The 16,197-nt window shown below is 30.9% G+C and overlaps 1 protein-coding gene across 1 annotated transcript; it reads right to left on the reverse strand.

The window, feature by feature from the left end:
- Positions 1-5,667: 5,667 nt before the first annotated feature.
- LOC131164388 (probable diphthine methyl ester synthase) lies at positions 5,668-12,831 on the reverse strand. Its single transcript, XM_058121529.1, has 6 exons — positions 12,347-12,831; positions 12,081-12,205; positions 11,019-11,248; positions 9,116-9,155; positions 8,896-8,987; positions 5,668-6,253 (listed from the first exon to the last, which is right to left on the reverse strand). Exons 1-6 carry the CDS (start codon positions 12,494-12,496, stop codon positions 6,006-6,008), a joined length of 885 nt encoding a protein of 294 aa, XP_057977512.1. The 5' UTR covers positions 12,497-12,831; the 3' UTR covers positions 5,668-6,005.
- Between the last annotated feature and the right edge of the window lie 3,366 nt (positions 12,832-16,197).

Consider the following 16,197-nt stretch of genomic DNA (forward strand, 5'->3'; position numbering starts at 1 on the left):
CTTTTTTTTGGAGGTGTTAGCATGTAAACATTAAGGCATTTGGATATGGACATATTTGCCCTTGTAAAAGAAAAGATACAAATCAAAATGAGGCCCAAGTTCAAGGATTTGAAACTATTTATCTTTTGTTTTATTATTTTATTAATAAATGTAAAATTATTTTAAATTTATTTAATATTTCAAGCCTTCAATTTTAAAAATATGGCATACACATGAATTTCTAATACTTTTACGGTCCATTCAGAACTCAGAAAATACTGGAAAAAAAAAAAAAGAAAATATGAAAAATTTTACTATCCTGTTTGGTTATCAAGAAAAGTAAAATACAAAATAAAAAATTCAGTAAATTAATAAATAAAGTTTTAATTTTATGCATCTTTTAAATTTAATTTTTCTTAATTTTTAATTATATTAGAATAATTTTTTTAATGGTAATTAATATAGAGAGAAAATAATATATATGAAAATAATTTTTTTTCTTATTTTCTTTTCTTTAAGCAAAATTCTTGATCCAAATTACCTTAAGTTTAGAAAAATTTGTTATAGTAACAAAAAAAATGATTAAAGCATTTCTAGAATTAAAAATAAAAAATTAATTGCAGTACCAAGAATTATGGATTTATAGTAGACTTTTTATCGAAAGTCTTAATTTTATACCTTACTTTGTAAAAAATTTTCTCAAATTTTTTCGAAACAATAAAAAAATCGTTAAGACGAAAAAATAATCAAGCAATTTTAAGACGAACAAATAAGACAATTTAAGCTTTAAAATAAAATTATTTAAATATTAAAATAAGTATACACCACCTACAAAAGCGTGCAAGTTGGATATTCCCATAAATTTAATTGCATATTTATTTATACTCACGTAAATTTAAAATTAAAACATAATTTCTAATTTATAAACAAAGGATTATTTTATCTTATTTTATTTTATTTGCATGAAATTGGGTTCAAAAAAGGACAGCCGTCGGCTTTGACCGGCAGGCGGAAAAGAGGAGAGGCGCGTGGGCTGTGTTTCTGTACACGTGGAGTTACGGTGCACCCTCTCCTTAATTAAAAATCACACGTGGATTTTCAGCTTAAGGAATCTCGGAATCTAGAGAGGACCCGTAACGCGCACTCGTCGTAGGGGCTGCGGTGAAGATCGGACGGCTGCCTTGAGCCTCCCGGGGTCCATACTGCCACGCGTAAGGTGGATCGCTGATGGCTGTGACGATGATGAGATATGATGGGATGACACGATAAAAAAGACTGACATGGGCCCCACCTTATCGTCTTCCTGTTGATTCCACTTTGCTTGCTGACGTACAAAAGTTACGAACTCAAACTCATCCCATTACGCCTCTAGCTCCATTAAGTAAATATATAAATAAATGTGTTTTAAGTAAATAAATAATAATAAACAACTGCCCAAAATTTTAACCTTTTTTTTTAAAAAAAATCATTTTATTTTAAAATTAATCATTAATTCAATGTATATATTTCGTATGATGACATTGCCTCTGATTAGGGATGGTAAAACGGGTTAACGTGCTAGATTCGGGTGGGTCATAAACGAATCGACATTAAATGGGTATTCATGTTGATCCGTTTATTAATCGATAATTACTATATAAACACAAATGTGTCCGTTTAAAATATATAATTTATTTATTTTAAAAAAATTTTAATATTTCATATAAAATGACATACTTTAATATATATAGTCCTTCATTTTATTTTTAAATGAATGATCCAACCTGAGTTTGCCTAACCCGTTTAATAAACAGGTCGAGAACGGGTTGACTCGTTTATAATCGGATTGTGTTCGATCAACTTATATTAAATCCAAACTTGGTTTAAACGAATGAGTCACGGGTTACTCGTAGAGTTTCAATTTATTTTGTCATCCCTATCTCTGATTAACCTATTGGGATGTTTTGAGTTTTTTTTTTTTTTTAATTATTTTTTTACTTTATATCTTAATAATGAAGTTCTATTTTACATGGAAATTCATAATTTTCAAGAAGATTAAAAAAAATTACTAGTTGAGTAATTCTTGGAGATTGTTTCTATACCTACATTAATTTAATTTATTTTTAGAAGGAGAAAAGATAAAATAATCATGATTATATGATCGCTAAATTCCAATTTTTCAAACATTTTGCACATTGAAATTATACAATTATTGAGCTCATAAGTTTATTACTTAACTATTATTTTAATATTTATTTTTATATAATTATGTTGATTTAAAAATTAATTTTGTGTGGCTATATGATTGTTGAATCTTAATTTTTGGACAATTTCAAATAATTATTGTACTTACAACCATATGATGAATTCAAAATACTATTTTAATATTTCTTCTAGTGAATCAATAGTATGCAATTAATGATGAAGGGGTAAGAAAATATTAAATTAAAACATAGAAAGTGTGATGGTTTTTATAAAAAAAAAAATGTGTTGAAAGAAAAAATGATGAAGAGAGTTGAATGATTGTTCAAATTTAAAATTAATTTTAGTTGAATTATGAAGAAATCATCTTTGAAATGCATTTCCTAGAATTAGATTACGTCATCTAAAACGACTAATTAAAAAAATAATATCATCTAGAATGTCAAAAAATTACAATGAAATAAGAGCATCTTTGAAATCATATGGAGCTACACGAAATAAAATATAATTCATATAAAACTCATGTTCGGGTTTTATAGGTTTTGACATTATTGTTGTATCAAATTATTTTATTATTAAGATTCATCTGATTAAAATTGAGTGACGAGAGATATTCTAATCATTAGAGTTTAAAATTATAAATATTGGGTATTTTCAAAATAAAAATAAAAATTAAATACTAAAGTGAATAAATTTCTTTTATATAAATATGAATAAGATAAAAGGAATCTTTAGATCATATTTGAAACTCAAAAAATATTTAAAAAATGAAAGAAAAATATTAAGGAATCTACGTTTTCATGTTTAGTTATCAAGTAAAGTAAGAAAAAAATGAAAAATATATCAAATTCACGAACTAAATTTTGATTTTACACATCATTAATGTTTGATTTAAAAAAAATTAGTAATATAAAAATAAACTTTTATTTTTAATAGAATTTAATATAGAAGAAAAATATAATAAAAATTGAATTTTCTCCTTATTTTCTTTTCCTTTCCTTTTCTTTTCTTTCCTTTCTCTAAGTAAAATCTTTCATCCAAATGTATCATTAGGGTCTGTTTGAATCAAATGTTTTACATGAAAAAAGAAAAAAAAATGAAAATAAGGAGGAAACTCATTTTCCCTTCTATTTTCCTTCTCTATTAAATATTATAAAAAATGAGAGTTTATTTTAATATCACTAAAAATTTAAAAAGACAAAATATTAATGATGCATTAAATTAATTTTTGGTATATATTTAATATATTTTTATTTTCTCTCTCATTTTCTTTAATAACCAAACATGGAAATGAAGATTCCTTTATATTTTCCTTTCCTTTTCTTAATACTTTCTTTTCTATTTATTAAATAGAATTAGATGAATGAATAATATTTTGAGTAAAAGACATTTACATCTCTGCCATTTTCAAAAAATCTCAAGAACATCTTTAAAGGTTTTACAAATTTCACAAATCTCCTTTTAAATTTACTCAAAAGGACATAAATATCTGCTTATATTTAATAAAAAGACAAACATTTTTAAGGGCATAAATGTCCCAACAATCAAATGTGAGAGAAGATCTATAAAATTTTTGAAAACTCAAAAAAGTATCCCGAGATTTTTTAAATATCTTTATTTTTTTTCTCAAATTCTGAGAAATTACTGTCTTTAGTTTTAATTTTTTGTGATTATATTATTAATGCACGTGAAGCACGTGCATTAAAAACGTGATTCTCTTTTTAACCCAACAATCCCACTAGAAAAATTAGGAGTGGGTTATCACGTGCGACGCATATGCCGATACGGTTCCTTATGTTCTGTCATCATCAATATTGAATATACTAATGAATGTGTTGTCAGATCCGATGACTCGGATCCGCATCAGCTTGCCCCTTTTCTTAAATTGGGTCTGGGTCCTCTTTTTCTTTCTTTTTTTTTTTACTGAAAAATGATTAGGGCTTCTCCCTCAATTCAGCCAAAAAGATAAAATACCAACAATTTGAACAAATAAAAAAATTTGATCAATCCGAATTAACCCTACTTAACCTAACATGATATAACGACGTAATGTAGTTATATAACAATCCTAAGTGTTCGGGTGGCAATTGGGTTTTGTGTTGGGTCAACTTAAATCAAAGATACATGTAATTTAATCAAATAAGAAAAAAAAAAGTACAAGTCCAAATCGGCTCGAACTTATCGAGTTCAAGTGATTAAACATAAAGATAGAACATGATTTTCTTTCTGAAAAGGTATTTATTTTTTAATCTAGATAGAATGATCATTTGAATCGAAAAATGATCAATACTATCGAGGTATATTATTTCTTGGTTAGACAAATAAACTTAAGAAAAAATGGATACTGTTAGGTGACAAAATTGGATATCGGGATCTCTCTCGACTAGGCATCGAGGTCTCCTCTGACAAGGCAACCATTGAGGTCTCCCCCGGCACAGATATAAGGAAGAATAATTAACCAAAACTCTAATACCAGTATTGGGTGGTTTAGGGTCTTTTCAACCCCAAAAGTTAGCTCAAGAGATAAGACTTTTCCCTCACACTTATAACTGACCACTAGCCCCTTCCTTAATCGATGTGAGATAATCTAACAATCTCCCCCTCAGACATTGGGATCTCTCTTGACAAGGCATCAGGGTCTCCGTCGGCAAACCAACCATCGGGATCTCCCCCAACATGGCATATAAGGAAGAATGTTAGTGAAGCATACTCTAATACCAATGTTGGGTGATTTATAACCTTCTCAACTCCAAAAGTTAGTTCAAGATATGAGATTTTTTCTCGCACTTAATAACTTATCACCAACCCTTTTCACAACTGATGTAAGATAACGAACAACCAACATTAAGATCTTAAGATATTATATATAATAAAAATATTTAACCAAAAAAAATCACTCAAATTGAATTAATAATTGTTTCATCGTCATTTACTTTATTATAAATTATTATATGCCTACAGCAGTCATAAAATATAACTTAAAAGGGTTGGACTTCAATGTAATAAAATACTTTAATAATTTTTTAATTATTTAACTTAGACCAAAAAACAAACACCCCCAACTCTCCACTTGGGTTGCATGCTGCATGACCTCACATCCGTACATTGAACGAATTTTAAAAGGCATTCTGAAAATAAAATGTCCTCTTCTATATATAATATACTTATAAAATTTAAAAAACATTATTTCTCATTCATCAACTTTATGCAAGTGGGATAGGTACCACTTGATAATTTAAAAGCACACATATATTATCCTTTCATTACATGAGTATGCCTTTGATAACGAAAGATCCACCTAAATAAATAAATAAAACTCATAATTTTTTACAGTTTTTGAGGAAGAATCTGATTTAGTAGATCAGACAGCATTACCTAATTCCACACATGAACAAGCGTAAACTGATAGAATTCTAGAATCATAGCATTTTAAATCTTCAACTTTTTAAATTCTTTGTTTGGGTGTAATAACATATTTCAATCTATCATTTTAAAAATCATAGCATCTTAAGAGTTTTGTTTGCAATTTATCAAACAAAACAAGAAATTTGTTAAGATACTATCCAAAGTCTTACAGACAACAATGAAATCTTCAAGGGGTGTTTTACAGTTCCAAGCATGAAGATGTACTGCTTGGCCAAATGATAAAAAGCCAAACAATCTCAACTCAATTCTTGCAGGATAAATACAGGAGATCTTACGGTTCCATATTTGAGGATCGATCTGCGGTTTTCAATAATAAAATCTAGTGATTCAGAAAACTGTGAAAATTGGAGTGACTCCTTCTGCCATGGACCCAAATCCTTGCTCATATTTAGGGTTTCCTGCACTTCAAGGAAGCGAATCTACTCAGCTCCATTAGGGCATACATTGTGCAGTATGGTCATTTCTGGCTCTGAGCTACTCTCTCCTTTTAGTGCGTAGAAGCTCAGCATTTCTTCCTCCACTGGGTGAGTTTGGCCCACTATGACAAGGCAATGTAGAGGCGCTCCAAAATCAACCACCAGCAGTTGCCTCATAGAGCCTGCAACCACCATCTGATCTTCGCTACCCAGTCGAGCCAAACCAACACAAACAGTGTCTTCATTATATGCTGCACACAAGGGAAGATAGACAAAAATTTTTAGGTATAATATGGAAAAAAAATTACGTCGATAAGTTTTTAGATTGCAGTGCATATAAGAGACACTAGCACTGAATATTGTGGGCATTGAGATACGAGCGGGAATAGCACAACATGCAGTTTGCCCTTTTTATAACAGCAGCGAGGAAGCTACGATCTACTTCATGAGCCATTGAGCCCAAACACACAAACCCACAAAATTTTAGTAGGCAACATTCGTTCAACTTGGATCTTCTGTATGACATGCAGTCCTTTTTCCAGGACTGTTGGAATAATTTTTTCTAGAAAAACAAAAATTACTTGACATAGTGAACTATTGAAAAGATACACTACACTAAAGCATACATGGATTCTGAGATTCGAGGGATTTTTCAAAAAGGAACAACACCTTCAAGGGCCACTTCTTATACTTCCACGGCTTCTGGCCCCAAGTACAGAGAGCAGCTGCATGACAGTACAACCAAATAGTAATCCCAACTAATATTAATTAGGAAGAGATAGAGGAACCTTGGGTGGTTCAACATCAAGAATTTGTCACATATCTATGATTTGTGAGGAATATGATTCTCATCTTTCGAGCCATGTATTCACCCTCCATGTGTCTTAATCCTTGCTTCATGGCATTTGTAAGATAAAGCAGGCATCAATCCTGGAGCCCGAGCCTACACTCATTTCAATTTACAGCCATCAATCACCAGAATCAAAGTGGGAAGATAATCAACAACAAAAAACAAACAAACAAACAAGTCTTCAGTCCCAGTACACAGAGTTGGCCATAAGAATGTTTTTCCGCCTATTTAGATGATCTAGGGCAATATGTATGACAAAAAAGGGCTGTTAAATCCTTACTCACAACATTCCAAGTTATTTTAGATCCACCCATATCTTTTTTACTATCATTAAGATTAACTAGCTCACTTCTTCTCATTGGTGCATTATTCTTCTCATTGGTGCATTATTCAGCCCAAGTCATGCCCAAACCATCTATCACCACCAAACCCTGCCAATCTCTGGCCCTCCTTTGTCTTATCTTCTACACGTGCTATGCTAACTTACACAAACGTGTTTATTCCCTTAAATTATCTTTTAGAGTTATATCACTAATCAACCTTCTCATTCTCATTTTGGCAACTTTTACTTTTTGGATATGATGTTTCTTAATTGCCCAATATTCTGATACACATAGCATTATTGGTCTTATAGCTGTCTTATAGAACTTTCCTTTTAATTTTAAGAAGTATTTTACGATCACATAACATGCTTGAAGCACTTCTCCATTTCACTCAACTTGCTTTTATGAATTCATCAATCAAGTTTCATTAATTAAGACAGTGTTATCTGCAAACAACATATACCATCGAACCTCATTTTGGATACTCCAAGAGTCCTCGTAAGTTCATCAATCGCTAGTGCAAAAAGATGTGGCTCAAAGTAAACCTGTATTGTACACCAGTTGCAATTGAATGTTCCCTAGACTCTCCACTGGCATCCTAAATTTCTAATGCTAGTCATTAATCTATCTTTCACATCCTTAATTATATTAATATATACACTCCTTTTCTTCTGGAAACCTGCTATAGAACTTTCCTATATATCTTATCATAGGCTCTCTCTAAATCAATAAAAACCATATGCAACACCTTTTTTCCCTAAACTTTTATATTAATCATCTTATAGATATATAGCTTGTGTAGTTGATCTCCCAGGCATAAAAACGCAGATGCCTCATCGGATCGGTCTCAACACCTTTCCATGGTAGTACGGAAATTGTAGTCATTCTGCACCATCGGCCGCAGAGCTTCATATTATATTTATTTTTAGAAAAATACTAAAAAACTACGCAACAACTACAAGGGTGTTTGCTTGCTGGCATCAAAGTCCTTCATTATTATTAGTAAGATGGGGCGGAGGGCGCACAATCCCTGATTTTTTGATACACTCGTTTCAAACCTTAGTTTTTGTCAATTACCTTTTCACACAGTTTCATTCTATAGCTCTTAAGTTACTTAATCTCCTTTATTTTTGTATAGGTATTTTATATCTATTGTACAACATTAGTCACACTAACCTATGACGATCACCGACAAATATTATGTTTTTAGCAAGAGAATTATTTCTATTTTTAAAGAATCAGCTTATTTGAGAATTTAAAAAATAAAAAATAAAAAGAGGGAAAAACATATTTTCTGTTAACCAGAAAAGTTTATGCAACTGCAAGTAGGAAGCTTAAGATGAAGGAATAAAACTCATAACCTATCGTCATATATGAAGGGCTAAAATTATGTGTTAGATTACCACTTTACCTAAAAGCTTAAGCTATTAGGTTGTGGGTCAACAATGTATATCAAGTTTTAACACTTCTCTGCACGTGCAGCCCGACAGCTCATAGAGAGATAAGCACACGATAAGTAACACCCATGGTAGGGAACAGAATAATTTTTTAAAAAAATACCACAGTAAACGCAGGCAACAAGACTAGAACCCAGGACCTCCTGGTAACTAGCTCTAATGCCATGATAGATTACCACTTTACTTAAAAGTTTAAGCTGTTAGGTTGTGGGCCAACAATGTATATCAAGTTTTACACATGAGAATGAACAGTTGAGCCTTACCAGATTCTCCACGCCTTTGCTCAACCTCCAAAAGCTGCTCAATGGCAGTGCTTATCGTCATGTATCTAGGTGGCTCATACTGCTTTCTTCCTCTGGAAATATTTCAGGGGGCAAAGCAGAAAAAATATATGCTAAGCAATAATACAAAAAGGGATAGAACAAAAAATCATGATGAAAAACTGGAATCAAGAGAAGGGAGAGAATCATTTTAAGCACTGACCTGCACAAAGATTCAAGTGAAGGCTCCTTCACACGTATATCTGCAATGATAATATTTGCAGTTAATTTCTATAAGTTGAACAGCATTCTCAAAACAACACCTCCAACATCTAAAGGGTTTTCTTGACCTCTTCACTTGAGGAATAAAGGGAGATACTTGAGTCCATGAGATTTCTTTTTAGAAGGACAAAAAAAGAAACAAAAATAAGATGCATATCAATATGGAAAGTGCAAGATTACATATACATCACACATTGGTAAGCAAAATGAAAATTACATTAAAAGCACCAAAGGGATGCAATGCTGCAATCTACATACACAACACACAAATGTCACCATACTTGAATTGATCAAAGACAGCGTAGCATGGGCTGCTAACAGATGTATGAAGGCCCAGCAACAATAATAATATATTCCTAAGAGATGAAGGAATTATTTTTTGAATCAAACAATCAACTATTCAATCTCTTTAGCAGTAAGTGCTACATTTCAACTCGTCATTATATGGGTGAGAAAACCAATTATGGTTTAGACAAAACAGAACAATTATCCATAAATTCACGGGCACGAAATACAGGTAAAATAGGTCTAATAGTAACACAAACTTACATTATACATGCCAAGAGTTAAAAATGGAGTCAGCAGCAAATTGGAAAGGATCAAGTACATAAGTCAAGAATATAAAGGTCGGGGAAAATGTCAGGGCCCTTCATTTTGTGTTTCAAGTATCCTCAAAAATCACAAAAAGTACCACTACGTTTCCATTTAAAAAATAAAAAAAAATGTAGAAAAGTAGATGTATGAAGGCCCAGCAACAATAATAATATATTCCTAAGAAATGAAGGAATTATTTTTTGAATCAAACAATCAACTATTCAATCTCTTTAGCAGTAAGTGCTACATTTCAAATTGTCATTATATGGGTGAGAAAACCAATTATGGTTTAGACAAAACAGAACAATTATCCATAAATTCACGGGCACGAAATACAGGTAAAATAAGTCTAATAGTAACACAAACTTACATTATACATGCCAAGAGTTAAAAATGGAGTCAGCAGCAAATTGGAAAGGATCAAGTACATAAGTCAAGAATATAAAGGTCGGGGAAAATGTCAGGGCCATTCATTTTGTGTTTCAAGTATCCTCAAAAACCACAAAAAGTACCACTACGTTTCCATTTAAAAAAAAAAAAAAATGTAGAAAAGTAGATGTATGAAGGCCCAGCAACAATAATAATATATTCCTAAGAAATGAAGGAATTATTTTTTGAATCAAACAATCAACTATTCAATCTCTTTAGCAGTAAGTGCTACATTTCAACTCGTCATTATATGGGTGAGAAAACCAATTATGGTTTAGACAAAACAGAACAATTATCCAAAATTCACGGGCACGAAATACAGGTAAAATATGTCTAATAGTAACACAAACTTACATTATACATGCCAAGAGTTAAAAATGGAGTCAGCAGCAAATTGGAAAGGATCAAGTACATAAGTCAGGAATATAAAGGTCAGGGAAAATGTCAGGGCCATTCATTTTGTGTTTCAAGTATCCTCAAAAATCACAAAAAGTACCACTACGTTTCCATTTTAAAAATTAAAAAAAAAAATGTAGAAAAGTGGGACCGTGGAAGACGAAGGCAGCATTTGACAAGTGAACAACCCCTTATATTCTTCCATGCCAATGGAAAAAAACTAGACATTTGTGAATGCAAAAATTTTCCTCCTTTCCCTTGAAAGGAAGGGACAAGGGTGGACTGAAAAATGTAAACATAAAGTGCAGATGTCAATAAGTATTTTGGAGCTCCCAGAAATCACAAACTAAAGAGAAAATAGACTCCCTTAATTAAGGAGCTAAGAATTTATTTACATCAATACCAGTTAAACAAATGAATCTCACCTAGCAAGCAGAGTGTATGCAATCCAAGCCTGCGATTTCTTTGAATCTTCTCATAAAAGCTGTCAGGCCTCCATGTTTCACTAAAGAATGGTATTGAAACCGTCTCTCCATAGCGGTACAGTTGCAAACCGCAAACCCCAACCGCATTCATCACTGATGCATTGTGTACCACTTTGACATCAACTCCCAAATTCTTTGCTCGAACAACAAGATCAGTGTGTGTTGTAGCTCTGTTTTTATATAAAATATGCAGATGCAATTAAACAAATATAATGATTCCACCATCTTGATATAAAATATGCAGATGCAACCAATGTCAAGAAAGCTAAATGCAAATGCAGCTAATATTGAGCAAAAATGATGAAGTTAAAACACATTTTTGTTAAAATTTTCTAGAAGTTAGCAGAGTTCATATTCTGATAATTTAAAAATATTTCATGCTAATATTTATCTAATGAGCTTACTTTAAACTTTTTTTTTTTTTTTTATAATATAACTATTAACTTTGACATTTTTTTGAACTTATATGTTAACTAGACTAAATTAATTTAATATCGCCTACAGTATTGGCGATTAGAGTTGCCTCTATGGTATTATATGTTTATATGTACTATACACCAGTGGCCATTAAGTTAAAATATTTCTCAATCCAAAAACAAAAAAGAAAAAAAAGGAAATAGTGGTATATACATTTTCGTTTCCACTCTTGGTATTTAAAATGAAAACGCGATTGTCTCAATCGTCTATAATATGCTCATTTGCAACACTTCAGGTCCAAGACAGGTAAAAAAAAAAATTACTCCTTTTTCTAAAAAAAAAAATATTTTGGTAGAAAATATGGAGAGATATTAAGCAATCAACAGCAGTATGACTCAATTAAGACTCTGCAGGGCAGCAAGCGCATGCAAAGAATATCAATCTAAGAATCCCAATTAACATTGCGCCTGAGAATACATTTGGTGCTATGAATTTAGATAAATTTTAAGACAAAATTTCATGGAGTCTAATCCAAATTTGAATCCCCAAACACAACATAAAAGATTAAATGAGGCGCAGCCATACCCAAAAGGATCACCAACGACAAGGAAACCCACATCGGACTCGCGAGCTTCGGACAGTATCTCATCTGCCTTCTCCTCAACCGTTTCTCTATCTGCAAGAGTCACTGATTTCCCGTACAGTTTTTCCTTGCAGAGGGAAAAAAACGAATTGAAGAAAAAAACATTGCTTATAAAAAACTGTTCGAAACTTTAATTGAACACAGAGAGAGAGAGAGAGAGAGAGAGAGAGAGAGAGAGAGAGAGAGAGAGGGGTGGACAGCAGAATACCAGAGTGGAGAGGCCATGGGAAGAGAGACCGAAGGTGAGGAGAGAAGTGTACGCCTCTATGTAGACTTTGTGGCATTTCTTCACTGCTTCGAGACCCTTAAGCGTGATGTCTTTCTCGTCGCCCAAACCCAGACCTATTATGTATAACATCTTCTTCTTCTTCTCTCGCTCTCAGTCTCTGTGTGTGTATACAAAACCCATAAACCCTACATGAAATCTGCTTCGAGAGCTCAAGGTCAGGCCCCGTGTAAAAACCCGGGTGCTCCCGGTACGAGCCAAGGCAGCGTTTGCGCAAACTAAATTTAAAAAATGGGTGTTTTTTTTTAAAAAAAATTAATTGTCAAAATAAATATTTGTATGAAATGAGATTTTAAAAAACAATTTTTATGCTAATTGGATTGTAGGAATTAGGGTAGGTTAGGTCATTGCCCTGAAGAAACGCGACATGTCGGCGCCCAAGTATATTGTCAAATATACTATGGTTCCTGCATCATTTTGAACGTATGCAGTAAAGATGTTAGTTTAGGAGAATATGATTAGAATATCAAGTTAAAATATAAAGACATTTACGGGTACAATCATGGAAATTATAGACATAGTTATTAGAAGAAAAATTAATGTAATTTACCTTCAAGAAATAAAGTGGATGGGGGAGAAAGTTAGAGAAATTGATAAATTAGGATTTAAAATTTGGTATACTGAAAAAGAAAAATATAAGAATAGGATAGGAATTATTGTAGACAAAAACTTAGAAGATAGGGTTATAGATGTAAATAGAGTAAATAATATAATTATAAAAAAATCAAGATGATCTTAAGCCCAGAGATAATAAATATCGTTAGTTTTTATGCTCCCCAAGTAGGCTTATTAGAAAACCTTAAGAGACAACTTTAGGAAGATACGAATAGTATTTTATAATATCAAGAACTGAAAAAATATTTATATGAACAAATTTGAATGGATACATTGGAAGAGATAATAAAAGTTATGAGATGATACATGGAAGGATATGAAAATGGAGACAAAAATGAGTTTGAAAAGATGATCTTAAACTTTACTTTGTCATATGATTTTATTACAATAAATACTTCATTTAAAAAGAGAGAATAAGGCTCAATAACCTTCAAAAACGGACAAAATAAAAGTTAAATAGTTTTTTTTCTAAACTATGAGGGTAAATTGCTTATCATGTAAAAATTGTAAAATTATCCAAAGAGAAATTGTTATGTATGTGTGTGTTAAAAATTATAAAAAAAAATTAAAATAAATTAGTGTAAGAGAACTAGATAATGAAACCTAAGAGGAGAAAATATAATAAATTTTAAAGATAAAATAATCAAAGATGGTAATTGGACTATAGAATATGGTGTAGACACAAATACTCTTTGGAGCATGATAGCTAGCTCTATTATAAAACAGTAAAAAAAATCTTAGGTGAATTAAAAAGAAGATTCTCAAATAGTAAAGAAAGTTTGTGGGGTGATCAAAATGTTCAAAAAATCATAAAGACAAAAAAAAAATATGGTATAAAACATGACAATAATGTAGAAACATAGATAACTTTGAAAAGTATAAAAAGATTAAAAAAAAAAAAAAAAAGACATGGTTGTTAGTGAAGTTAAATATAGATTATTTAATAATTTATATGATAGATTAGATATAAAAGAAAAGGAAAGAGATATATTTAAATTTGTTAGATTTCAAGAAAGAAAAAGTAAGGATTTAGGTATTGTAAAATGTATAAAAGGTGGGGATGATATTTTCTTAGTTAAGGAAGAAGACATAAAAGAAAGATGACGAAATTATTTAAATAAGTTATTTAATGAAAATCAAATAGAAGACTTAAATTTAAAATTGACAAATGATGACAAGATTAAAAATATGAGATTTATTCATAATATGAACTTGATAACATCCAAATTGAAGTTTGAAAATGTTTGTGTGATAATGGAATTATATGATTAACTAATTTATTTAACTAAAAACTAAAAAAATGTCAGATGAATGGAGGAAAGTGTTTTATACCTATATACAAAAATAAAGGAGATATTCAAAATGATAATAACTATCGTAAAATTAAATTTATAAGTCATACGATGAAACTATAGGAAAAGGTAGTTGAACAAATATTAAGATTTGACACGAAAGTCTCAAAAAATTAATTTGATTTTATGCCTAGAAAATCTACTGCAAAAGTTATATATCTTTTAAGAAGATTAACAAAAAAGTTTAGGAAAAAGAAAAGAGATTTGCATATGGTTTTTATTGATTTAGAGAAAGCATATGATAGAATACTTAAAGAAGTTTTATGGTAGGTTTTAGAAAGAAAAAAAAAGTGTATGCAGTAGGTATACTAAAGTTTTTAAAGATATGTATGATGGTGTAATGACTAATATATGGACTATAGGTAGAGAGATTAGAAAATTTCCAATCACAATACTTGTGCATCAAGGATCACTTTGAGTTTTTATCTTTTTACTTTATTCATGGATCAATTGACCAGGAGAATCCAAAATGAGGTGCCATTGTGCATGTTGTTCCCAGATGATATTGTATTAATTAATGAAACTAGAGGCGGAATAGAGGTTAATTTAGAATTATAGAGAGAAACCTTAGAATCTAGAGACTTTAGTATCAGTAGAAATAAGACAAAATATATGAAATGTAATTTTAATAATAGTAAGAGAAATATTAGAAACAAAGTTAAACTTGATGATATAGAAATAAATACCACTTGTAGATTTCGATACCTTGGATCTATTATGCAAACTAAAGGAGAAATCGAAAAGGATGTAATACATAGAGTTAAAACAGATTTGATAAAATGAAAAAGTGTTTCAAGTGTGATTTATGATAGTAAAGAATGTATTTGCTTAGCACACATATTCTTGAAAGATATCCCTATGCCCTTGCCTATTATGGATCTTTGATGGAATGAAACTATTTCATTGAGGGGGAGGGGATGAGGCTCCTTCAAAGAAAGGCTCGAGGTGTTATGATTGATGATCTTTCATGATCGACATTCTTGCTGACCGAAAAAGAATAGTCAATCTTCTAGTCTTGTATTGATTCCCTTATCCTTTTTGCACCCTTACCCCTCACTCTCCTATGGATTGGAACTGGAAAGAGATCTCCTAGCTGATTCAATGCCCCTAACCAAGGCTCAAACAAGAACTTCGACTTCTATGGATGGCTTATAGATGCTTGTAGGCCTCCTCGGCGATTCTTCCCCTCATTCCTTTTATCTTTGCCATCTCATTTGGAATGCCACGAGCATTCTTTTTTATAATACCCATAAACTTAAAAAGAAAGTTTTATTAGATAGCTACAAAATCAATTATACTATATGGATCAGAATGTTGGACAATTAAAAAACAATATATCCAAAAAGTAAAAGTTACTAAGATGAAAATGTTTAGATGGATGAATGGTATAACATTGAAAAATAAATCAAAAAATGAATATATTCGCAATAAGTTAGCGTAACTCCTATAAAAGATAAGATAAGGAAAGGAAGAATCAGTTAGTTTGGTCACTTGCAATGTAGGTCATGTAGTGTGTCAATGAGAAAGAGTGAGTTAATTGTTGTGAGTGATAATAGAAGATGTATAACTTGGAATGAGATAGTGAGTAAAGATTTCATAGTCCAGAATTTTTTAAAAGAAATTTTCCACGATCGCATAAATTTATAATAAAAAAATAAACAAGAAATTTCTTAATTTTCAAAAGGTCAATTTTTTTCTTCTTATATGACACAAAAGAATAAGAAATATATAAGAAATAATTATTATATTCTTAAATTTTTCATTACATTACATTTTATTCAATGAATAACTATTTCACAAATCAAA

The sequence above is a fragment of the Malania oleifera genome, chromosome 9, assembly GCF_029873635.1.
Source record: "Malania oleifera isolate guangnan ecotype guangnan chromosome 9, ASM2987363v1, whole genome shotgun sequence".
Taxonomy (NCBI): Eukaryota; Viridiplantae; Streptophyta; class Magnoliopsida; order Santalales; family Ximeniaceae; genus Malania; species Malania oleifera.